We start from the raw sequence: 27,255 nt of genomic DNA, 5'->3' as shown, positions 1-27,255 counted from the left end.
TATAACAGCCACTCTCTCTCTCTCTCTCTCTCTCTCTATATATATATATATATATATATATATATATACTAAATAGCAGTATATCAAATATGACAAAATATAGTACAAACAAACATTACCTAATTTTTTTTTCTCTCTCTTTTTTTTTTTTTTTTTTTTAAAGAATAGAAAAGCTCTTTATTTTTGTTATACCCTGTTACATAATAATAACACTCATTAGTGCTATGCTATGCTAATCCGAATCAGCCTAGCCAGTGACAATGATTAATTACTGTTTTTGTTGTTGGCATATTTATTATTCAACAATAAAATGATTTCTTTTTCTTTCTTCTCTGAACTGACTGATTACTTTGTACACACACTGTAAGGCTCAACAACCTAAACGGTATCATGAGTATGTATTTTAAGATCCATTGTGTCAATAAATATATTTTACAGGTTCTAATTATATATATATATATATATATATATATATATATATATCCCCCCTTAAATTCAACAATTCAGCATTAACATATTACACTCCCCTATAATCTCTCCCTCCACCCCCACCAAAAAACAAACTAAAAAATGACCAAAGATGGATAGCATTTCCAATTACTTTTATTTGGAGTTGGAAAAGCATCCATGGTTTAGCACAGCTGGCTGAGGTCATAGCAGGTCATTGTTCAGTCATGATGTCAACATGAAAAGCTGACAGCACTGACAACTGGACATTGAAGGAGAAAAAAAAATATACCACCAACCAAAACTAATACAAATCGATTGTATTTTCCCCTCCCTTTCTTTCTTCCCCCCCCCCTTCCTCCAAATGATTGCCTGCAATCATCATAAAACTAGAAATAGAATAACTCATTTTTGTTACTGCAAATGAAACGTGCAAAAAAGTGAAGTAATTAATACTATAATCTAAAACAGACACCGATCTGTCACACATAAGCTTAAAACGTTACATCAAAGGAAAACGTTCATGCTCAGCTCCCCATTAGGCTATCGATTGTGTGTCGTCCTTTCACTTTCGTTACAGCAAGCCGCAGCCAGTTACCGATAAATCGACTTAAGTTTTCTATCTGTCTTTTTCGACCCGTTGGGAGACAAGGTGAAAACAATGCAAGCTCTGTTCAATGGAGGTTTTAACAGAATAGCATGGGTAATTGTAATGACTCCTGCTGGTCTTCATCTGAACACGTACACGCGACACACGCGTGTGCTAAGGCCTAACCTCGTTACATAAGTTACAGTGAGTCGGATGTGTGGTGAAAAAATGTTTCCAGTCAGTCCTTACCATTCGCATAATCTAAGTTAATATACAGTGGTCACCTGGTTATGTAGTCCCTGAATTCCTTGGTTTTGACGTATGCCACCCCTTTCTTGACCAGAGTCCCTGCCATGGTGGCAAACAAATGTGACAGGGTTTTAAGTCTTCTTTCAGCCTTGAAGCCTGTTTGCAATCTGGGTCGCTATGCTGTCTCCAGAAATAGGTAATCGAAATTAACTCTGCAAGGGAAGCCACTCACCTATAAACAGCTGAAAAAATAAATAAAATTTTTAAAAAAGAAAGAAAGAAAAAAGAAAAGAAAAAGAAAGAATGCTCTGGAAAATACCGAATCATTATCAAACAAGAGACTCGTCCCGATTCACACACAAAAAAGTGAGTAATTTGTTCTTTAATTCAGTATTATTACGAATTCTGACTTGACTGGCAGGACATGTAGTGTTTTGAGGAATATATTGGTTTGACACCAAAGCTGCTCCTTTGTCTAAAGCATTTGAACGAACACAGCCGCCACTGCAGCAGCAGCAGCAGCAGCAGCAACAACAACAACAGCAAAAAACAAAACAAAAAAACAACAACAAAAAACAACAACAACCAACAAACAAACAAACAAAAAAACAAACACCCCCCAAAAAACAACAACAACAACAACAACAACAAAACAAAAAACAAAAAACAAAAAACAACAACAAAAAACAAACAAACAAAAAACAAAACAAACAACAACAACAACAAAAACAACAACAAAACAACAACAACAAAACACAACAGCATCACAACAAAATAGAGAAAGAAGAGAGACTGCTTTAATCAATAAACATGGTAGCGAAATGAAGACTAACATGAGATGTGATTATCTTTAATATTATTCTCAGTCAAAATGCAATAAAAAAATTTAAAAAAATCACACGAAAAAATAAATTAGGAATGTGGAAAAACATCCATGGTCAGTATGCTAGACTACATAGCTATTCAGTAACACATGTTTTCACATCTGCGTATTATTGATAACTGCAAATAGTAATGTGAAAAAAAACAACAAAAACAGCAAAATAACAGAACACGTATCGTCCTCAAAGGTAGGTCATTGGAAAAGTCTTACCAGCCCCTGTCTGCTCGAGCAAGCGCTATGTAGACAGGTTATTCCGCACATATGTGCAGGACCATACACTTAATATCTCATGTGGGGTTTTAGTATCTGTGGCAGGATACACTCCACTTGGAACCATCAATACAAGAGAAGAGGTTCTGGTTCACCAGTCAACCTTCAACTCTGTGTGTAATGCTGGAGTGTAACCATCTCATGCAAGATGGCGTTTCAACCCGGAGTCAGTATGCAAAGTGGACCGCCCGGTTTGCCACCATTTCCCTCCCAGATTTTGCCTGCTGCGACAGCGGGAGAGAGAGCTTCAAGATCTGTGTTTGGTAATGTACATGTTCAAATATCATAAACTCTGAATGGGTTGTTAGATTGTTGCGTTTTATCACCGGTAGGGACGGTAGTGTGTGCCATCATTTCCATGTCACGCATGTGTGCAACTTCGATTTTATAACTTTTTTTTTCTGATAAACACGAACTCAGAAGGAGGATTATGAAGCTTCAGTTAGTTGAAATAACCGATAAGGAAACTGCGAATTGTTATCACCCGCAGAATGTATTGTTCTAGCTATGGAAAGCACTATCACCTTTTTGAATACTAGGCCTAAGTGCTCAGTGAGAGTGAGAAAGTTGTAAAAAAAAAAAAAAAAAAAAAAAAAAAAAGAAAGAAAAAAAGTGTACTTTATAACTTACGATCAGTGAATACCACATTTGGCATTTTTGCATCAAATCTAAAGTGAACAAGTATATCATTTCCATTAGAAACTCCAGCACAGATTATTGTAATTTTGTATGATATGGTGGTGTGTCTCTGTCTGTCTGTCTGTCTGTCTGTCAGCCTGTGTGTCTGTCTGTCTTTCTGTCACTGTGTCAGTGTAACTGTGTGTGTTCATAGTTTAACATTTTTCACTATAGATAATAGTAGACAAGGATTGGGGTGGGGGTGGGGGAGGAGGAACTTCAGGGGAAGAAAACAAAATCAGTCTACATGCATGTGAATTTTTATTTTTCCAATCAGTGTGCGTGTGCTTGCATATTTGCATGTGCTTGCTTGTATGTATGTGTGTTTGTGGTTTGTGTCCGACTGACATTATTGTAAAGAGATTTCCTTCATGACATTATTGTAATTAGATTTCCTAATGTATACATTACAAATTTACATCACAATTCACATATGTTCATTTATTATTATTGTTATTGATATTAATTACTATTCTTGATAATCCTATCACAGTTATTATAAGATTAAGATTGTAGGACAGTACTTGGAGTATCTAGCCAGAAATCTGAAAATATTTTGAACGAAACATTTTATGAATTTGAATGCTAATACTATAGTAATATATACTATAGAGTAGAATCTAAACTTTAAAACTAAAAAAGAGAATTTCATGAAGCAAATCCACTTTCTTTAAAAGTTTGTATTCAAATCCCTGCTTATTTCTATATGGTATGTGTCTGTTTCATTGACTTTTAATGGTTCATCAGTGCTGGTTACACAGAATGGGCATCGGAAGCAAAAACTGAAACTCATCATGATATAGTATGTACAGTTTAAGCTGGTTATTCAATATAGTCACTTATTCCCATGTTATGTTTGGATTTATGGGGGGACATGCATGTGTGTGTGTATGTGACTTGTGAGTGTGTGTTTGTGCAAGTGCACACAGGGTTTGTTTTTCCATTTTCGTTTGCCATTTTCATGTGACATTTTGTATGCTATTTTGCAACATTTTTTCTCAAGTCTTTTTTTTATTCTTTAAACAGTTGTTTGTTATGTAAACATTGATTATTCAACATAAGCACAACTCATACAATCAATAATCAAACTAGAATTGCTTTTCTGTATAATTTATTCACAGAAGTAAGTGACCCTTTACTGATGATTGACCAGCAGGCAGTACTAAAGAATAGCCGAGATATAAATTATGCATATTATTTACTTTATTATTTGTTTTGTTTTTTTCAGTCAGAACTTTTTATTTATTGAAGATGCAGTGATGGACAATAAATTGAACACTTACTGAAGGTAATATGTCGTTTACAGTTGGTAATATCCCATACGATGCAACTGAAGAACAGCTGAAGACCATATTCAATCAAGTTGGACAGGTGACAAGCTTCAGGTATGTATTTGAGATAGACTGATTTATTAATCAGTCATAGATATTTTTTTGTCCATGCTTCACAAAGTTCATTGCTGATTTTCTGTGTTGTGTTTTTAGTTTTACTTTACTCAGTTTCTGAGTTTGTTTTGGTCTTTGTTTTTGTCTTTCTTTCTGAGTCAGATATGAGCTTTCTGGTTTCTTCATTATCTGTTGGATATGAACACATTATACTCTTGTTTTCCACCAGTTACCAGCCTGTTCTCAGCCAGTGATGAAGAGAAAGTAATTACAGGGAAGGGAGGGAAGGATAATTTTTGGAAGACAAAGGAAAACAACTCTTCTTAGTACAAACGATCAGTTTCAGTGTCAGACTGAAACTCCACTACTATATGGTTTTCACTCTGTCTTCATTCTGCCTTGTAGTTCTACTTGTTGTTCTAGAAATAATTAGAATGCCTCAGCTACCTGCTCCATACAAAGTGTCAGGTATGTGCATATAGGATGCATTATCAGAAGCCCTGTGCAAAGTAGTCACTGTGATGAGTGTGTTTGCTGCAGGCTGGTATATGACAGAGAGACTGGGAAACCCAAAGGCTATGGCTTCTGTGAGTACACGGACCAGGAAACCGCCATGAGTGCCATGCGCAACCTGAACAACTACGACTTCAACGGACGACCCCTCAGAGTGGGCTATGCTGCTGGGGAGAACAAGGACGAGATGAAGGGCATACAGCCGGCTGGAGCCATGGTGATTGAGGTGAGAGTTCACTTGGGGTCATGGTCGAATTGGTGGATTGGTTCCTGTTGGATTGGTTTCCTGGCTAAGATAAGGGTGCAGATGGACTTGCCTTGTTTGCTACAAGAGAGTAGGGGGGAGAGAGAATATGTTATTATGTATGTCATTGCCATGTGTGCATGAATGTGATTTTGCTAGTGCTTATTTCAGAAAAATCTTTTTTTATATTCATAAAGTTATAATCTTACGTTATTCATTTCTCAACCCTGGATGTTTCATTTCAATCTTTCAGTCTCACTCTCATTCTGCTATTTCAAAATTTACTGCTTGAACATGTTTTAAATATCATATGAGAGGAGGGTTCAAAGACCGTCACAAATATGTAAGAAAAAAATTGTATCTTGCCACAGATCAAAAACTACTGAAAAAGAAAATGTGAATATTCGGTACACAATAGTCTTTTATTTATTTATTTTTTTTTAACTTTATTTATATATTTACATTTTTTTGAAGAATATCCACACAATAGTTCTCAAGAAATGAAGCATTAGTTATTTGGTCATAATCTTTAGAAAGAAAACAAAATCACTGAGAGCAGTATGCATACTCAATTGTTAAAGCTGGAAAGAAATTCATTTAGAGTTCTGCCCCTTCTGTAATTTAGCAAAATTTGTAGAAAGGATGGTTGAAAACTGAAAGACCGAAACATCATCAGTTTGAATCTTTGACCAGGATTAAAAGTTAGATGTCTGTGCAGTTGATGTAGGTGAGAAAATGCTTGCAATCTTTTCCACATAGTCAGCAGTAGAGTGGAATGGGTTAGAGAAATGATATATTTTGTCTTTTTTTTAAGGAAGCTATGATTATTACAGTGGGCTTCAAGCAGAAACGGAAGAAATGACTTTGCATCTTGTTTCATTAGTTACTGAAACAATAGCATACCTGTATTGGATGGAGGGTTTTTATCCAGTTCAGAATCATGGGCAAGCATTAAGACAAAGAATACCACAATTCTGACGACGGAAGCTAAAGGTTGGGTCATTCAGACACCCACTGGACATCCGAGGGGTCTGTGTAGAGGAGAAGAGAGGACTGGCCGTACTGAGTGAGTTAAGAACCCAGTTTATTGTATAATAATATGAAAATACCTTGTTGAATTACTTTGTTTATCATCTGTCAGAAATGTGAAGTTGGTCACTGTACTTCATTGAAACGTTTTTCATTGACAGAGAATATTGATATTATCTCATATGTTCTGAATGTTGCAGTCACCCTTTGGTGAGGCAGTGGAGCCAGAGAAAGCACCTGAAGCCATTTCCAAGGCTGTTGCCAGTTTGCCTCCAGAACAGATGTTTGAGTTGATGAAACAGATGAAGGTGATTGAGGACTGTGTGCTGTGCTGTGTGTGTGTGTGTGTGTGTGTGTGTGTGTGTGTGTGTGTGTAACCTTTTGCTTATTGATGTATCTATTCTTAAAAAAACAAACATGAAATACAAAATACTATTTTATAATGACATTTTGTAACATACATTTTGTTTAGATGAAAATTTGTTTATGATCAGATGTCCATCACAGTTTCAGTATATTTCTATTTTGGATACATTTATCAGCATGAGCATGGTTGTATATATGTTACCTGTGTGGTTGTATGTGTTTCCAGTGTGGTTCTATATATTACCAGTGTGGTTCCATGCATTATCAGTATGGTTGTATATTTCATCAGCATGGTTGTATGAGTTATCAATATCATGCTGAGTATGGTAAAGTGTATTTTATCAGTGTCGTCGTATGTGCTATCAGTGTGGTTCTATGCATTATTGGTGTCTAATTTGTGGAAAAGTATGGTTTATCAATGTGGATCCAAGTGTTATCACTGTGTGGTTGTATGTTTGTATTTTATCAGTGTCGTCGTATGTGCTATCAGTGTGGTTCTATGCATTATTGGTGTCTAATTTGTGGAAAAGTATGGTTTATCAATGTGGATCCAAGTGTTATCACTGTGTGGTTGTGTGTTGTGTTTGACAGCTGTGCATTCAGAACAATCCAAACGAAGCACGCAACATGCTGCTTCAGAACCCACAGCTGGCTTACGCCCTTCTTCAGGCCCAGATCGTCATGAAGATTGTAGACCCTCAGGTCGCCATGGTCAGTGACAACTACAAGGGGGGGGGGGAGGGGGGGGGGGGGCGAGGGGGGGTTTAGGGGGGGGATGTATATGTGTGTGTGTGTGTGTCACTGTGTGTGTTTGCAGAGTGTGTTGTGTGACAACTACAGGAGTGTTTCTTATGTGTTTGTGCATGTGTGTGTGTGTGGCGCAGATCATCATGAAGATTGACAACCCTCAGGTTGCCAGGGTTAGTTACATAAAGTGTGTGTGTGTGTGTATGAAAGTGTATGTGTGTGAGTGTGTATGAGTGTGTGTGTGTGTGTTAATGTATGTGCATGTGTATGTGTGTGCCCGGATGTGACCATACTGTAAAACGTGCCTGATCCCCACGGACCTCTGACGGTGTGTAGTGACGTGTTTTTCAGGCCATGCTGTACAGAGACGACTCTCAGCCCTTGGCTCCTGCTCCGGCCCCTACCACCACTCCTGTGAGTCTTTTTGGGTCATGCTTCCTTCCCTCTGCTTGAAGTCTTGTGGTCGATTCAGGGCTGCTGATCACTTAGAAATTCTTGGCGGTCCACTCCCAGGACTCTTACATCAGAATCAGAATATCTTTTTATCTCAGATAAATTAGGTGTGGTGAAGTTTGTGATACAGATTACAAGTGGAGCACTAAAATTTGGCAGTCAGCATATGTTTATCACACAAAGCGGAGCCATAACAATGCAAGCCCAATAAAGACATCACATTTCTATTATTTCAAGAAATAAATACGCGCGCGTGCACACACACACACACACAAACAAACAAGCATTCGCACACCCATATCCACACACCCACACACACGTTTTTGCTTAGACACTCGCACATCTTTCTAGGAGCTCCCAGACTGCTTTTAGAAGGTCACTCTAACGCTGCACGTCTGATCAAATCTCCATTGCTGCACACTTACACAAAGGCAGGAATACTCTGTGTGCATATTCATCTGGGTTTCTGGGCCAAGCAGTGGCAAAGGGAAACCACTCTTTCCTTTGCAGTGGATGATCCTGGCATGTGGCTGAGGTTCAGGTTCCGATGCAGGATTTTTCACTCTTGTTATGCGTGCATCCCAGGGATCCACTTGTTGAACATGCAAAGCGTCCTCTCCATTTTCAGTGTGCCAGTGATGCATTTATAAATGGCTTATCAGATACCCTGAAATATTTTCATTAAATTCAAAGCACTATTATATAATCGTATTATGATGATGATGATGATGATTACTGTCATTAATAATTTTTCCCCCCTTGCAACGGAGGTTCTTTTCTTCCAAAAAAAATTACCATATATTTCTTTATCCTGTCCAAAGGAAACATAAATTTCATTCAATAAATTAGGGTAATAAATAATATTGGAAAACAAAGAAAGATTTAAGCATTACACTTACAGGCGCATCAATTTTATCCATATACAGGACAAAAGAATTTTTTAAATACCTTTCCATACATATACTAAAGTAGAAACATTACACAAAAAAGACAAGGTTATTATTTTCGCTGCTGATATGATAATAATTATTAATGGCAGGCTCCCGTTGCACCTCCGGTTGCTGCCAGACCTCCGGCAGCCGTGGCAGCCACTCCAACTGTGCCAGCTGTGACAGGTAAGTGCCTGTAAATTATGGTAAAAGTTACGGTTAAAGGTGTCTCATTAACCTTTCACGGCCACGTGTGCACTGAATTAATGTCCACTTTGTCGGGGCTTGTCATAGAAAGGCGGGGCCCAATCCTCCCCCTCCCCCCCACACCCCCCTTCTGACCCTCACCAACCAAAGTCAGGTACCCATTTACGCCTAAGTGGAGTGAGGAAAATCCTAATTGTGTGTCTTTCCCAAAGACACTTCATAGCTGAAACATAGCCTCAAACCCTGATCACTAGTGAACGCAGGATCAGAAGTTAAATGCTGAACTGACTCTGCCACGCTCTGTTATGTAAACTGTGTTTGGATCTCAGTGCTTTTATGACTGTGTTGTTCATGTGAAAACAAATTAATTAAAACAGCAATGAAAATACGAATGACTGGTGAATATTTTATCCAAGGCAGCAGGCAACATTCAGGATATCAACTTCAGTTTATTTTTGTTGGACTGGAAATGAAATGTTGACTTCCTTGGATTTGGAAATTTACAAAAGTAGATCAAAACAAAGCTTGAAAAACAAAATGATATCCAAAACTTGTGCCTTGTGTGGACAATACATCTGTACAACAAACCAGTTTGAGGCAAAAAAAAAAAAAAAAAAAGGGTTGCTGTGTGAATGTGCGTCTGCGCTGGTAAGTGTAACATGTGAGTGTGTTTGATACGATGTGTGTTTTTGTGTGCACACTTCTGTTAATTTGTGCAAACATGAGTGTTTTTTGTGCCTTTTCCCTGCTGAATCTTGTTTTAATTTTTCTGCTCTTTCGTGATTATTTATTTTATTCTGCAGAGTTTATACAGGTGTTTTAATATTTTGTTTGCTTTTCGCCTCAGTTGCATGCAGGTCATAGGGCACTGATTTATTGTTCCTTTTTCTAAATTTTTTTTTATAGTTTGGTGAGAGAGTGGGGTTATAACGTGGACAAGACGCTCTCCGCTATTAACAAATTCTTGCCCAGATAGGTGGACAGCAGTAGGCCTTCACTGCTGTTCTAATGGTCATAGTTGGGCAAGACAATCATAAGATGCTTCTATATGCCAGAGCACTGACTGCAAATTGAAGTATTGTGTGCACTGTTGACAGCGCCCGCTGCAAGGCTGTTCCCATCAGCGTCCCCGGGGCCCTCCCAGCCAGTGACCCAGCCCCTCCCTGGTGCCGCGCTACCCACCGTGAGGCCAGAGGCTAGACCCTTGGTGAGGAATTGGCTGTCTCTTCTTCTTGCGTTTCTGCATTCATTTGAATTTATTGTGCTAACAACTCCATGTTTGTAAAATACTTAGCGTTTGGTCTCTAACTGAGGATAGATGCTACATATAAATATATATATCCATATCGATCAGTCGTATAGTTCAGAGTTCAGAAATGGAGGGAAAAAAGGAAGAGGGAGCAAATAGTTGGAAATGAAAGAGTTACTTTGTTTTAAGTGTTAAACAGAAAATATTCCTGTCAACTTTCTCTCTGTTGCTGAAATATTCCCCTAAAGTCTGTTCAGGGAATGGAAGGTCGGAGTTTGTCTTTTCCTCGTCTAGGTGGACAAAAAAAAAAGAAAGATTAAAATTGGCCTGATTGCCCAAACAATTGAGATATTCCTATTGTCCTGTTGGAAGACATAACAACATGCAGCAGTAGAGAATCAGTCATTTGAGAGAAAGATAGGAAATGTGAAAAACCATAGCTGCTTGGATGCACAGAATGGAAGATGGCTACCTGAAAAGAGGGTGCTGCAGAGGCTTGCAGAAGGGAGGTAATTTGGTAAGGGAGGTAAATAGCTGCAGTGACATTCGATTTCTGTGCCTGAGCAGTGTGGAATTTTGCTCAGGACAGAAATCAGACCCCTGCTGAAGTCTGCACCAGAGAGTCACAGTTAGTGTGTTAGAGTAATTAAACATAATTTGAATGGGAAAAAATGTCCTTTTTCAAGCTGACATTGACTGCGAAGTGTACATTTGTCACTCATGTGATGTGTTTGTAATAATAATAATAATAATACATAGTTTTTCTATGGTGCGATATCCAGCACCAATGCTGCTCAAAGGGCCTTACATCATAGTTGACTATAAACATGCCTTAAAAAACATATCAACCACTATCTGACAATGGAAAACATCTAGTGTGTTCATATGAATGCAAAAGCACACTAAAGATTATAAAAGCTATGAAGTAAGTATGGTTTAGATTAAAACAGAATGCATTTCATAGAACACACACACACACACACACACACACACAAACACGCACACACACACACACACACACACACACACATATATATTAATGTCACTCCCTTACAGACACACACACTGTCATTTAATATTAACTGCACTAAAAACAAAATTGCATAAGCATTAAAATATTACTTATTTTATAACATAGAATTCTGTTTGGACATACTAACATGCGTACACACTTACACACGCGTACCAGAGCACTGTAACCTCACAAACACATGCACGCACGTACGCATGCACACATGCACACACACACGCATGTGCATTAAAATTGACCAGATAGAAAAAAGGACATCACATCTAAGACCAAAACTACATAAAATACACACTGCATTAAATCAGGACTACAGAAATACTAGCACAAAGGTACTTGCCAACAAACATACCTTGGCTTAACCAGAACAAAAATGCTTACGGAAAAGGTAAGTTTTCAGATCTGACTTGAAGGAATGTAGATCAGAGGAATTTCTAAGAGATGAAGGATGGGATTTGGTGTAAATGAAGTTACGTGAGCACAGCACAGAATGACTGAAGCCGTTGACACCTGATGTTTTTCAGGCTCCCGGCGGGCCGCCAGCCACTCCTGGGGCATCAGAGCCTTTGATATCAGCACAGGATCAGGAGAAGGTAAACATTGTTTGGCATACATGCATGTGTTTATGTGTGCGTGTGTGTATATGTGTTTGTGTGAGTGTGTGTTTGTGTGTGTTTGCATGCGTGTGGGAGTAGGGGTATCACAGTATGTTTGAGCATAGGCTTGTATCTATGTAGGAATTGTGTATGTGGGGTTTTTTGGTGTTTTTTTTGTTTTAGTTTTTTCAGGCTCTATAGGATCAGTATTGACTGTGTTTTCAACCCTTAGAAATATGGCCCAGTGTGGTAGGACTGGTTGATAAGCAATTGTGATAATTAGAATGAAATAAATAAATAAATGAAATGAGATAAATAAATATGTGTGTGTGCAGGTTGCACTGACTAAGCAGATAAACAAATAAATGAGTGTGTGTGTGTGTGTGTGTGTGCGCATGCATGTGTGTGTGTGTGTTTGTGTTTGTACAGACTGCACTTATCATGCAGATGATGATGATGATGATGATGATGAACATTTTCACCTAGTCTTGAAATTAAGCCCCAGCCATTTCCAAAACAAAAACAAAAACCCACAAAAAAACATGTAAATAAATGTGTGTGTGTGTGCAGGCTGCGCTCATCATGCAGGTTCTGCAGCTGACAGACCAGCAGATTGCCATGCTGCCCCCTGAGCAGAGACAGTCCATCCTCATCCTCAAGGAGCAGCTGTCCAAAAACCAGTGAAAGGACCCCCCTACCCCCAATCCCCCTAGCAGTAGTAGTGTTCTGATCAGGTTTTGTTCATGGGATGGAGACGAGGGATTTTTTTCTGCTCATTTCCGCAGGAATGGTGTTATTTTTGTTGCTTGTTTATTTTCTCCAGGAAAAGGGTAGGGGGGTGGGTGGGTGGGGGGGGGGAGACAAGTTTTAGTTTCAAAGTGTGCAGACTGATCCATATAGGCTACACCACATCTACTTTGGTGGAAAAACAAAAGGAGCAGATGCCTTATCTTAGCATAAGCCCAGTGTGTTAGTTTGGCAGACATGGACTAAATCTTGTCAGAGCTGTTGGACAGTAATTATTCTCCTTGGAAAAGGAAAAAAAAGAAGAAAAAGGTATGGTAGGGGTGAAGGTGTGAAAGACAGAATGTGAACTGGAGGAATGACAGAAGTAATGAATGAAGAGTGTGTGTGTGTACTCCTGAAAGACTTTATTTCTGCATTTTTGAGTCATTGATTTGTTGGGTTTCAGTGTGACCGCTGCTAATGTCACCAGACAGTGACTGATGGATTTAAACGTTAAGGACTTTGAAATGTAAACAAGTAATGACCAGGTATTCAGGGAGAGTTAGAGAGAGAGAGTGTGTGTATGTGTGTGTGTGTGTGTCCATAAAAAGAAAAAGCAGCAAAAATCTGTGTTTTTTTTTTCCAATCATTATCAACAGTGTGCATGGTGATTCATCTTTGTGCAAGCCATTTTCATTGGAAGTGCATGAATGGCTACTGAGCCATCAGTTTTGAGTGAAGATATATGTTGACGAATTAGTTCTGGGGGTGGCATGGGTTTACCTGGAGTGTCTGTCATTTCACCAGTACAAGTCATGAACGTTAATGAAACGTTTGAAGTCAGTTTTGCATTTGTGTTCTTTTGTGGTTCATTTCATTCAATGTGAATAAAAAAACAACAAAAAAACCAACAAAAAACAAAGCTGACAATGGTTTAAAATGTTTGCACTAGTGTATGAGATGATGAGAAAGGAAACATGATGCAGTGCAGTGACTGAGAAAAAGAAAAGACAGTGCAAGTAGTGTGCTCGTGTCACTGTGAAGAAAGTGACAGACCAAAATCACACATTCAAATTACCACACAAGCACACATCCATGTGTTGCCTACGGGCCTGGTGGTAACACATCCACCTTGGAAATGAGAGATTCTGAGCATATGGGATAAAATCCTAAACTGGGCAGTACTTTCTCCCCCTCCGCTTCATCTTGAGTAGTGGTCTGGACTCTAGTCATTTGGATGAGATGATAAGCTGAGGTCCTGTGTGTAGCATGCACTTAGCGCAAGTAAAAGAGCCCACAGCAACAAAAGGATTTGTCTCAGGCAAAATTCTGCAGAACAATCCACTTTGATAGGAAAACAGATACACTTGCAGGCAGAAAAAAAGGTGGCACTGTGCTGTAGTGATATGCTGCCACTGGTAAGATCAGCCTGAATTCGAACAAGGACTTTAAAATTTTTTTATATTTTATTTAAAGCATAGTACATTATAGAACAACCACACACAACAGAACTTCCAGTATCCTTTATTCAGGAGTCCCTACAAAACAGAACTTAACCAGATATTCAACTGGAGGTTTGAACTTGGTATTTCAGCGATGTGAAGCAAAGAGCATTAGCCCCTTGGTTGCTGCTGACGAGGATGCTCATCAGTGACAGGCTGTCACCTGACTGAGATGAGATTTCAGGTCAGGATAACAATTATCATTCTGCCTCTTGGGACTGCGTAACTGTTGTTCAGTAAAATGAATTACACGATTCACATGTGCTCAAGAAGTAGCAACTTGCCTTTCAAACTCAACCACACTGATCTGATTTCACTAAGGTGAGGGCCTGGAGGTAACACATTCGTCTAGGAAGCGAGAGAAACTGAGCGCGCTGGTTCAAATCACGGCTCGGCTGCCAATATTTTCATACCCTCCACCAGACCTTGAGTTGTGGTCTGGACGCTAGTCATTCGGATGAGACGATAAACCGAGGTCCCGTGTGCAGCACGCACTTAGTGCACGTAAAAGAACCCATGACAACAATAGGGTTGTTCCTGGCAAAATTCTGTAGAAAAATCCACTTTGATAGGAAAAACAAATAAAACTGCATGCAGGAAAAAATATTTTTTAAAATGGGTGGTGCTGTAGTGTAGTGAACTTCACACAGAGAAATCTGTTGTGATAAAAAGAAATACAAATACAAGGTTCAACAGTCATGGGGGTGAATATGAAAGCAGCATAAAACAAGGATTGTGAAGTTAGCTTGTACCAAAGCATGCAGCTTCAAGCTTTAGGCTGCTGGGCGTTTCCTCCCAGCTTGTGGACAGGTTACAAAATAGTATCTTGAACGATCAGTTATCTCCCCCACACTACTTGTGTGAGTGTACATGTCAGTGTGTGTGTGTGTGTGTGCATGAGTGCGTGCACATTGGAATGTCTGTGTGTGTGGAGGGGGTGGGGGAGATGTGTGTGTTATGGTGTGTAATGTTACACTGTTTTAAAATTGTGTGTGTTCATGTACCATATGAGCCACATGTATTGTCAAAATCAATGTGCTTAATGCACTTGATGTCTCCATAAAACTGATTCTGCACTTCCCATCAGCTTGCACCAGGGTAAAATTTGGTAGATCCAAACTTGTTTTAAAAAAAAATGATAAAATTTTTAAAATAAATTTTGTAAAAAATGTCTAAAGGATCTTTCTAACCGAAATCACTTCATTTCAAAAGAAGAAGACGTTGATTCATTCAAGGTGCATAAGTCCGGCATACTGTGCCTGTCTCCCGGGTTCCAGACGCAATAGTTTTTGTTTGGTTTCGTTTTTAACAAAGGTTTCTGGATGAACTTTCTTTCAATCTTTAATTGGTTTAATGATTTTGTGATAAACGTGTAGGAACCCAGTACTGTAACGGGAACGTGTCTCTGCGCGCGTGCACGCACACACACACACACACACACACACACGCACGCACGCACGCTGATATACGTTACGAACGTGCATCTATAGGTATTCCTCGCTCATTCATTTACGCCATGAACCCAGTAACAGCAGTCTTTCACGATACCGATATATTTGTGGATGCTCTGCACTCCCAGTACCAAGCACTCCCAGACTGACCATTCACCAGGGGGGAAAAACACAATTCAAAACTCAGATATGGGTTTTAATGTATGGAGCCTCCTGATCCATCACAAGACCGTGGATAAATCATGCATCACTAGGCTCACACTCACTCTGATTCATACACACACAAGCACGCGTGCACACACACACACACATACACACACACAACACACACACACACACACACGGCATACATATGGCTCAGTCATTCACTCAATACTGTAAATCCATACAAGCTAATGCTAAGTACTTATTATCCAAACGTAAAGGTGACAAAATTAAAGACAATAGTCAGCATGTCCATTTTGAAAGTGTGTGGGGGTGCCGCTGTGTTCTGCTATTCATCATCTCAAAGGAGGAAACATGTGTTTTCTTTCAGCCCCGTCAGCATCCTCACTGTCCATACCCAGCTTCTCTAACACTTTAGTGATCATTTCCTGCTTCACTTTTGATCTGGTCTTTTCGGCAGCTGCTCGCGCTCTGACGTTTCGAATCAGATCTGGTCTCACACATTCCACGCTTTTCACCTCACAACTCTCAGTCTTCAGCGGAAATCTTCGGTTGAAATTCTTTTGTTCTCGCAAGAAGGTGGACACCTTGTCTCGCAGCACAGTGTCTTCAGCGGGGACCTCAGGGTCTCCCCAGGGATCGGCAAAGGCGACGGAGGTCTCACGGTACGTGTCACACACGTCAGAGTTCTGTGGGAAGCTGTCGGCATCCTCCACTGCTGATGGACACTGTTGAGCGTGTTGGAGAAGGATGTGCTGGTGAGTTTCTACAACGTCCTCTGCTGCTGCTGCTGCTGTGTTTGGAGACGACAGAGCATCCAAGGGAGTCTGGATGAGAACGGAGGCTTGTTGTCCTGGAGTCTGAATGAGAACAGAGGCCTGCTTTGTGGGTGGAGGCAGGGTGACGACGACTTTCTTCTCACATCTTGCAGACTTGATTTCTGTCAGGTCTGATCCCACGCCCGAGTCCCCTTCGCTTCTTTCTTCAGGGCAGTCTTTCTCCTGTGTGGCCGCCGCCGCTTCGCCTGAAGACAGGAAACTGACCGACTTGGATCTGTTGCTCTTTCTGTTCAGGGCCTGAGCTGCTGACCTAGAGTGACGCCTGGCTGTGTTCACAGCGGCTGTGCGTGACTGGTGGTTTCCTTCTGCTGTTGTCCCGCTACAGGTCTTCACTTGTGAGTCGACGTCATCTCCGTTCACCCGACAGTCCTCGTTTTGCGGGGTGTCTTGAGGTGCTGACGGCTGAAGGCTGGGGTTTCCAGCATGGGTGCTGACAGTCTTGGCACTCTGCTGGGCCACGCTGTCGATGTGGTCTGTTTCTGGACAAGTTACCTCCCCTTCAGGAGGCTTTCCCGCAGCGGACTGCTTCTCCTGCTGATCGTCGGCTCCCCCTGACTTGTACGACTCCATCAGTGAGGACACGTGGTCACAGAACTCACAGTCTGTCCCCACGTTGGTGTGTCTGCTCACAGAGTTCCTGTACGTTCTGGGGACAGGCGTGTTTCGTGCAGAAGCCCCGCCATGGACGGTCAGCCGGCGACGCTTCTGCAGGACGCTGGACCTGACCACCACGGAGTCTGACAGGGACCAGATGGAGGTGCGTCTCGATGAGGCCGAGGGAGTCGTGGACGATCTTCTGACGGACATGGCGGACATCTTTCTCGGCGTGGTGGTCGTTGACCACGGTATGGGAGTCGCAGGGCTACCGGCATCACAGTCTTGGACAGAAAACCGTCGCAGGAACTGGTTCTCCATGTGAGCTCTGGAGGTCTTGAAGTCTTTGTGGAAATTGCGTTCCTCGCGCGAGATGAAGGACTGGGTACACCTCAAACGGCATTGTTCTGTACGGTTCAGGCGTAAGGCTTTGAATTCCGCCGGTGTTTTGAACACCTGCAAACTCAACGGCTTTCCACTGCTGTACTCCATTGACAGAGATCCAGGCTCTGACACACAACGAACAAACCTGGAAGAATCTGGTGAACAGTTCTTCTTTGCGACGACCCAGTGACTCCTCACAGACGTGGGGGAGAAGAAAAAGTAAACGACTCCGTTGGGATTGTCTGAAAAAATATGTTTCAGAGCTGAACAAAAGACCTCCAAAAAGAACAACAACCACAAACTTGCTCAGTGTGTCCTCATCACTGCATGTGGGAAGCTAACGACGAGTTTTCCTGTTCTTTTACCCATGCATCATACGAAAGGTTGAGAAACGGTGAACCAGTAATAGTCAGCCGGCTAGCCTTTTCTCCTTTCGCAGGTTGACAACAGCAAATACAACACAGTTAAACTGCTTTTGCATTTCAGACGGTGTGACATGAAGAAATCTTATCTCCTTTGCAGTTAGCTTTTTGTTTTGTTTTCACACATTTGTCTTTATTTCGGTTGGAGCTCGATGGACGGCTGACTGAGCTTTGCTTCGTAGACCACGCTGAACAGGACCTGCAAACACAGAGTTGAACGTCAATGGTTAATGTATGTAGGTCTGTTAAACATAAACAGCTATTGTCACACACACACACACACACACACACACACACACACACACACACACACACCGTTGGGGCACACACACACACACACACACCGTTGGGGCACACACACACACACACACACACACACGCACGCACGCACGCACACAAACACACCGTGTGGGCACACACACACACACACACACCGTTGGGGCACACACACACACACACACACACACACGCACGCACGCACGCACACAAACACACCGTGTGGGCACACACACACACACACACACACACACATACACACACACAAACACACGCACGCACGCACGCACGCACACAAACACATCGTGTGGGCACACACACACACACACACACACACACACCAAAACAAAAACAAAGACAAAGACAAAAAAGAGAGCTTCACTGAACGCAGAACGGACCTCCCCGATTCAAGAGGTCGACCGACAATGCAGGGTCACGTTTAATACACCCTACCTTATTTGTTCTCAACAGACACACTCAAGTTATTCAGTCTTGTTTTTGTGCACAGTTCTCTTTAAGAGATAATTCACATGCATGCAATGTCATTTGCCTTCTCTTTAAGAGATAATTCATATGCATGCAATGTCATTTGCCTAAGTTGAGCGCAGACGGGTGAGAAAGAAATAGGAGGGGTGGTGTGAGGAGCAGGGGCTGCCGGAGGGTGGGGGTGGGGGTAGGGGTAGGTGTGGGGGGGTGGGGTTAGGGGGCCGGGGTGGGTGGGACGGAGGGCATTCAACTGCATGGAACAGGGGCCCAGCGATCCTGAAACAAGTGTCTGTGACGGGTTCGAATCCCATGTGCAGACCGGGATTTCTATTCCTCTCTCTCTCTCTCTCTCTCTCTCTCTCTCTCTCTCTCTCTCTCCCGCCAGTACGAGACCTTGAGTGCTGGTCTGGGTGCTAGTCATTCGGTTTAGACGATAAACCGAGGTGTCCCGTGTGCAGCGTGCACTTTGCGCAAATCAAACAAAAAGCTAAAAGAAAGAGAAGGTTTGTTTCTATTACTAGATAAACTTTTTTTTTTTTTTTTTTTAATTGACAGTTAAACAAAATACACTTGCAGACAGACAAAATAGTGGCGCTGCACTGTGGCGACACAGTCTCCTTGGAGTAAGCAGCCCGATTTTCACGCAGAGATATCTTTAAAAATAAAAAAAAATGTTACGAAACGTATTTCATTACACTACACTACACTTCACTACACAACAGTACAATTCTCTACAGTACGCTACACTACACTACACTACACTACACTGCACTACACTGCACTGCAAGTGCACTTCAATACAATAAATACAATGCAATACAATATGCTGCACTGCGCTGCACACAATGCAATACAACACAATACAATACACGGTGTCAGCCCCAGAAGCAACACAAAAGCTGCTTGACTGTGAATTGTTGGCTCAGTCTGGTATAACCTATCACACAGGACCTGTTGTTCTTTGTTTTCTCATGGCACAAACACACAAAAAAAGCTTTTACGCCAGCCTTTGTGACTGCAATCAGAGAGAAACGGATACTTTGATCATCAAGATTTGCACACCATGTGTGTGCAACTTGCTCTTCCAATCACGTGAAAATTCAAAAGCACCTCAAAGCGTTAGCTCCAAAATCATTTTAATTAATAATTGATTGTCGCTTTGTTTTGTTTTTGTTTTGTCTTTTTCTTTTTACGTGGGACAGTTTTAATTTTTTTTTTTTTTTTTTTTTTCTTTTTTTTTTAGTTTTAAGAAGTTGTCAGAGCGTACGGATTGATCCGTATACGCTACAGCACATCTGCTGAATACAAGGAGCAGATGCTTGACTGATCTACCTTCGCATGCAACCATCGCGCTGTTTAGACCATGGGTACCTACGCTTGTGAATACTGAATGAGAGGTCATGTGATTGTTGCTATAATTCATGTTCTGGTAGATCAAACGTTGAATAAACAGGCGATCACAACAAACAAACAAATTAAAGTAACAACAACAAAATGCAAAGTTCGCGTCGCAAAGTCACGTGGTGTATCTCACAAACTCCTTGAATCACACACACACACACTCTCTCTCTCTTTTTTCTCTCTTTTTAAAAAAAAATCTTCATAAACGGGGGCTCAAGCTGGTACTCCTTAAAAAAGACTTCCCTCTTTGACTCAGGCTATAAACAAGCGAACATCATCCCACTAATCAGTAGATTAGATTACAATAAAGGAATCACAATGCACATGATTATGACAGGTAATGCACCACCAACATTGATAAACACATTTTCTGCAGATTCATCAAGGCCATTGCCCAACCACCTTCAAAAAACATTACCTTTCCCACATTATGCCATAATGTGTTCTGTAAATCGTTCAATTTAATGATACTGTTTGTGTTCTTTTTGTTTTTTTAAAATTTTTATTTCATTTTATTCTTTTTCATTTTTTTCTATAAAGAATTAATCATTAAAATTTTTCCACTCTGTTGTGTATTTCTACAAACACCATGCTTTTAAATTTTTTTTTTTTAGTATTGTGTAGTGTGGACCCTATTCAGGGCGGGGACTGGATGTAAAAAAGCACACCAATGCTTATCTATTATCCTCGAAATAAAGAATATCATCTCTCTCTCTCTCTCTCTCTCTCTCTCTCTCTCTCTCTCTCTCTCTCTCAAGAAATATATACCTACCGACTTCTTATTCAGACCCAGATTGTCAAACAGGGCGCTATGTGGAGTGGTGGCCTAGCGGTAACGCGTCCGCCTAGGAAGCGAGAGAATCTGAGCGCGCTGGTTCGAATCACGGCTCAGCCGCCGATATTTTCTCCCCCTCCACTAGACCTTGAGTGGTGGTCTGGACGCTAGTCATTCGGATGAGACGATAAACCGAGGTCCCATGTGCAGCATGCACTTAGCGCACGTAAAAGAACCCACGGCAACAAAAGGGTTGTTCCTGGCAAAATTCTGTAGAAAAATCCACGTGTAGTGTAGCGATTCCTGGGGAGAGCAGCCCGAATTTCACACAGAGAAAATTAATCTGTTGTGATAAAAAGAAATACAAATACAAATACAAGTATAATTCAATGCTTTCGATCGTTTCAAGTGGGATAGGAAATCTTTATTGTCTTAAAACTCGATCGAGTCGGCTTAAAATGCTTTTGAATCTCACTGGCTTCCACTCCGCAAACGCAAACAGATCCGATTATACCACCACACGTTGGGTATTCTGCTAATCGACAGTTTAGTTTGAGGCAAGACGTAGATAGCCCGGTTTTGACACACAGACCACAGACCTGAAGGAATCTGGAGAGGATATTTTCCTCTGTGCGGCGAACCAACAACTCTCCAAGAAGAAGAAGAAGAAGAAGAATGCTAACAATTCAGCAATGCCTTAGTTTTCTGTTGTAAAGAGAGTGGTCGGTCTATTATTACAGGCCGATGAGGAAACTTGTTAAACTTATTTTTTTAGAACTGCGAAGTTTGATGGTTACCAAGCTCTAAAACGCCAGATCTGAATTCAATGACTTTTCTGTTCTGTCTAAAGTAATCACAGTAAATTTTTGTTGGAGAGAGAGAGAGAGAAAAAGAAACAGACAGACAGACAGACAGAGACAGACAGACAGACAGAGGCATAGATACAAGAGCTATGACTTACCCACCAAATACTAGGAAAACAAACACGGAGCATCGGCGTATTATTTCTCCCCCTTAACTCACTCAGTACAGCCAGTCCTCTCTTCTCCTCTACACAGACCCCTCGAATGTCCAGTGGGTGTCTGAATGACCCAACCTTTAGCTTCCGTCGTCAGAACTGTGGTATTCTTTGTCAACATTCACGTCTTCAGTATAAGAGCCTTCCGCTTGCAATATTTTGATGATGGTAATTGGGGTGAAACGCTGTTAACGTCGTCTCTTTCGCCGTTCGTATGGAGAGAGTTAACCACCACACAACACAACACAACACAACACAACACACGATCTTGAGCACAATAATTATGAAGCTTTGTTTTGCTCTCGGTGACGCCTTCTTGAATAACTGAACTGAACTGAACTGAACTGCTTGCTCTTACCGTTTTTTTTATGTACAGTATAAACCTTCACGTAGCCTATGTTTTCTCAGTAAAAGAATTCAAACCAAAAAGACACACAAAAAGAATGCGATCTTAACCCTTCAACTCCACAACAACAACAACAACAAACCAAACCCACCACCACCACAAACATAATCACAACGCCTTGTCAAACAAACAAACAAACAAGTGGGTTAGCCAACCTGCTGGAAGCATTGCACATCTGTACCCCGTTTCTCCAATCCCTGCATGATCTCAGTACCCACACAATCTGCCAACAGGGTGCCAGCCTGATGTCAGAAGTCTTTCTGTCGGTCGCCGCAAACAGGATTAACTGCAGGGTGCGTAAAAGCATTCGGTCGTGAAGACAAAAAGGTGCTTATGTTGGCACCATTGGTGTAGGTGGTTTGTTCATTTGTTTCTTGTGGAGCTGTGACGAGGGCGAAGGTGACCAGATCAAGAGAGTCTTAACTAATTAGCGAGTGACTGTGTGCATGCTTTTCGGTTTACTATTAAAAGGTTGGGTTGGGTTGGGGTTGGGATTTTGCGGTGGATATGTATACTGTTGTTGGGTAGGTGAGCGTTTTGTTTAGACTGTGACGGAGGTGGTTATTTTCGGGTTGGGCTTATTATGGTGACTGAACCCCTTCGCCCCCTTCCTCCCCTCTCTCTCTCTCTGTGTGTGTGTGTGTGTGTGTGTGTGTGTGTGTGTTTCTACCTTCCTTCATTTTTTTTCTTAGTCAGCTGCCACCAACCCCAACACTAATATTATTCAGAAAACCCGCGCTTCTTCTTATCAGCTTATTGGTCTCACCTCTGCCGTGCTGGGTACAGGGACCGGGAGGGGCACTGTTTACTTAACGAGACAGACATTCCTTGGCGTCCTGGCCCAGACACTCCTGTTAATTAGAACCACAACTAACACACCCTGTCTTGACCGCGCACGTGATACGCATGGCCACCTGATTCCATAATTTTAGTATACCTACATGTAATATAGAAACAAAACGGTTAACTCACTCAGTACGGCCAGTCCTCTCTTCTCCTCTACACAGACCCCTCGGATGTCCTGTGGGTGTCTGAATGACACATTCACGTCTTCAGTATAAGAGCCTTCCGCTTCAATATTTTGATGATGGTAATTGGGGTGAAACGCCGTTAACGTCGTCTCTTTCGCCGTTCGTATGGAAAGAGTTAAAAGCGTTCCCGTACATAGCTTTTTACGGCCATTGGGGCAATGAAGTGCTTGTCAGTGTCAATGGCTCAGCATAGGGACCGCGGGGACCAATTCTCTCCTTCCCCCGCTTCAAAGTTCCCCAACAGAATAGTACCTCGGGGCAACCGGGTTCAAACGGCCATCACTACAACATTGGAGATCTCTTCACAGCGAACCAGCGATACTTTTACCACTTCCGCATAACAGCAGGGCAAAAGCACCACAACACGCTTTTTTTATTTTTTATTTTTTTTTACATACACTTGGTTGATTTTTTTCCACCTTGATTGTTATTGATTTTTTTCACATTGATTTCAGTAGGACTCACGCTGGTGTTATTTCGATGCCAGTGTCTCTTCTTCAAACAAAACGAAACTCGCTTTTTTTTCTTTTTCTTTTTTAACGTGAAGAGAAGGTGTCAGCTACTGAACTTGTTGGTTTTGAAAGTGATTTTCTCCGTCTTTTGCTTTTTCCTGAAAATTCTGTCATCTTAGCGTTTCCATAGAGGGGCAGGACGCCTACAAATATGTTAGGGCAAGACTACCAGTGGGTCTTTTCGCCCCCTGTGATTTGGAAAAAAGATGGTGAACTCTTTTGTACCTCTTTCTTATTTACAATACATAATACAGAATACTGTATGATCTCAACAACAAAAAATTAATCTGTGGTGTAAAACACATAAACAATACAGGCATTTCACAATCATTCAACAAGTATGCATAAAAGACATAAAATGCCTAGATGCCAACCTTGGGCAAACCATACACACAATCAATAATCACAGCAGACAACAACAACAGCAACATCAACAGAAATCTTTAAAAGGTAACATTGTGTAAATCATACAAACATCATCACAGCCATACAAGTGCAATACCAATCACAGTTGAAGAAGAGGCATGGAATAGCATACTAAAAGTAATCACATATATATGGTAACAATACTTTCAGTAAAGATGTCAGAATTATTCCACTCACATACACTCCAGCACACATTTTCTAGTCACATATCTAATTATTGATTATCGTTGTTTAATAGTCGAACTGACGTTGGAATAAAGCTGCATTTGGTTCTGTTTGTTTTTATAAGATTTTGGAACACAGAAACATTTGCCTGAAGGTAAGAGTTGACAAACATTTGCCGGCGTATGGCAGCTGTGGCTTGAAATGAACGTGGCTTTCTGTCTTAATCTGACATGGTACAACTCACTCAGGCTGATTACTCCTTCAATTGGTTTGCTTCACAAATTTAAAACATCTCTGTACTTGTGCATTCATGCATGCATATGTGTGTGTGTGTGTGTGTGAGAGAGAGAGAGAGAGAGAGAGAGAGAGAGAGAGAGAGAGAGACAGAGACAGAGAGACAGAGACAGAGACAGAGAGAGTCAACCAGTACAAGATGTGGAGACCGACACACCCACCTCAGAACATTCATTCCCTTCACCATTTGCGGCACCTGGGCCATCATCATGTCCCAAGTCAGCAGATCAGGGCCATGCTTCACGACATATTTCCTCTCCCAAAGGTGACATTTAAAAAAAAAAAAAAAAAAAAAGGCCAGCGGCTATACAAACATACCAGAATCAGCGTCCATCTTAACATTTTCACCACAGAAAGCAAACCTTTTCGAGAAACAGACAAAGCAGACTATTAACTCACTCAGTACGGCCAGTCCTCTCTGCTCCTCTACACAGACCCCTCGGATGTCCAGTGGGTGTCTCAATGACCCAACCTTTAGCTTCCGTCGTCAGAATTGTGGTATTCTTTGTCAACATTCACCTCTTCAGTGTAAGAGCCTTCCGCTGGTAATATTTTGATGGTGGTTATTGGGGTGAAACGCTATTAACGTCGTCTCTTTCGCCGTTCGTATGGAGAGAGTTAAAGCCCCTCAACCCCGTCCCCACCATGGGGTATAGGCCATCAACAAGATACCTCCATAGCCCTACAATTATGTGCCTTTGCCTCTGTCTGGCTTCAGGTATGGCCCATCTTCGTGATACCTGCCTGCGGGTCACTTCGCCAGGTGTTTCTCAGTTGGCTTCCCATTCTTTTCCTTTGGGTGGGGAGGGGTGTGGGTGTGGGTGGGGGGGCTCCATGCCAGGGTGTGTCTGATGATGGTTGACGCTGAATCTAGCAGCGTGTGCCCGATCCACCCCCAGCTTCTGCTTCCAGTTTCTTTCAGCTGGCAGCTGTTATGTCTTCTTCCACAGGTCCACGTTGCTGATCTTGTCTGGCCAGTGCGCCAGGACGATTCTTTAAAAGGGTAGTCTTTTTCTTTCAGTTTCAGTTTCAAGTTCAATGAGATGTCAAAGCGTGCGGACTGATCCATATATGGTACACCCCACCTGCTGTTAAAAAGAAGAAGAAAAAAGAAAAAAAAGGCAGCTGCCTCACCTTTGCATAAACCCGACGCGCTGGTCAGGCCTTTTACCTCTTGACTGCCATAAACGTATTACGTACGTGCATAGTGACGTCACTGATGACGTCATCTGAAAAAGGGGAAATAGCTCTGGAAGGCTGAAAATTCACACAGTTTGTCTAGAGTGGTATATCTCCAGATCATTTTCTCAGTCTTAGGCTTATTGTTTTGGATAATGTTTTATGACCTGAAACACCACTTTCTGCTGTTTTCCCCGTGGCACTGAAGGGGTTTTAAGTCAGCCTCCATGTCTCAGCATCACCCACCCGCACTAACCTAGCACTGGACTTGAAAATCCGGAATTAGTTTGCTTTGGCCAGAGGTTCTTGTTGCATAAAAGGCTGTTCTAGCCTTGGCAGTCCTTGCTTTGACACTTTGACATCTGCATTTGTGCTGCCCTGTTTGTCGATGTTGCTTCCGAGATAAGTGGATGATTTCACTTTCAACAATGCCTTTCCTCCGAGTGACTGATTCAGCACTGGTTACATTTATTTTCATGATCTTCGTCTTGTCCCAATGACGGGCGCAATAGCCGAGTGGTTAAAGCGTTGGGCTGTCAATCTGAGGGTCCCGGGTTCGAATCACGGTGACGGCGCCTGGTGGGTAAAGGGTGGAGATTTTTACGATCTCCCAGGTCAACATATGTGCAGACCTGCTAGTGCATGAACCCCCTTCGTGTGTATATGCAAGCAGAAGATCAAATACGCACGTTAAAGATCCTGTAATCCATGTCAGCGTTCGGTGGGTTATGGAAACAAGAACATACCCAGCATGCACACCCCTGAAAACGGAGTATGGCTGCCTACATGGCGGGGTAAAAACGGTCATACACGTAAAAGCCCACTCGTGTACATACGAGTGAACGCAGAAGAAGAAGAAGAAGTCCTGTCCCACTGGGTGCTGAGGCCTCCTCGTGACGATGTGTCCGCTGGTATTGTTGCCTCATCCTACAGGAGGCATCCTTGCCTGACACCAGTCTTGACCTGAAACTGCCTGATGAAACTGTCTTCCTGCAGAGAACTCTGCAACTCGTTTTGGTAAAGAAGATTTCTTCCAGGAAGAAAATAGTCAGGTAAGCAGCAGGGCATGATGGAGACGAGGAAGAAATCTGGAAGAATCGTCCCTTCCCGTCCTTCCTTGCACCACCTCACACCCCCTCTTCCCACCCCCCTCAAAGCCCCCCCCCCCCCCCCCCCCGCCCACCCGACCCCCCCCCCCGCACCCCCCTCGAGAAAAAAAGGAATGACTAAGAGTAGGATTGGTTCCTGTTGTAAGCCCTACAGTCAGACGAGACCTTGAACGAGTATGGGTGCAGTACCAATTAATTTGTACCTCCAACGGGTACATGAAAACTGCACAATT

At 41.8% G+C, this 27,255-nt stretch overlaps 2 protein-coding genes across 2 annotated transcripts in view; one reads left to right on the top strand and one right to left on the bottom strand.

Annotated features, from left to right (window-relative positions):
* The window catches only part of LOC143283505 (mitochondrial pyruvate carrier 1-like), a 17,916-nt gene extending 16,525 nt beyond the window's left edge, over positions 1-1,391 (bottom strand). The window contains exon 1 of the mRNA XM_076589749.1: positions 1,321-1,391. Coding sequence (XP_076445864.1) covers positions 1,321-1,391 — 71 coding nt within the window. The remainder of the gene's footprint in view (positions 1-1,320) is intronic.
* A 1,151-nt stretch (positions 1,392-2,542) lies between these two features.
* On the top strand, positions 2,543-12,960 carry LOC143283379 (cleavage stimulation factor subunit 2-like). The gene is made up of 10 exons (XM_076589584.1): positions 2,543-2,701; positions 4,423-4,501; positions 5,042-5,240; positions 6,488-6,595; positions 7,245-7,364; positions 7,752-7,814; positions 8,893-8,968; positions 10,087-10,196; positions 11,790-11,858; positions 12,432-12,960. Exons 1-10 carry the CDS (start codon positions 2,587-2,589, stop codon positions 12,543-12,545), a joined length of 1,053 nt encoding a protein of 350 aa, XP_076445699.1. The 5' UTR covers positions 2,543-2,586; the 3' UTR covers positions 12,546-12,960.
* Positions 12,961-27,255: the final 14,295 nt, after the last annotated feature.

This window comes from Babylonia areolata, chromosome 6, assembly GCF_041734735.1.
Source record: "Babylonia areolata isolate BAREFJ2019XMU chromosome 6, ASM4173473v1, whole genome shotgun sequence".
In the NCBI taxonomy this organism is placed as follows: domain Eukaryota; kingdom Metazoa; phylum Mollusca; class Gastropoda; order Neogastropoda; family Buccinidae; genus Babylonia; species Babylonia areolata.
This window is presented reverse-complemented; position numbering and strand designations above follow the sequence as displayed.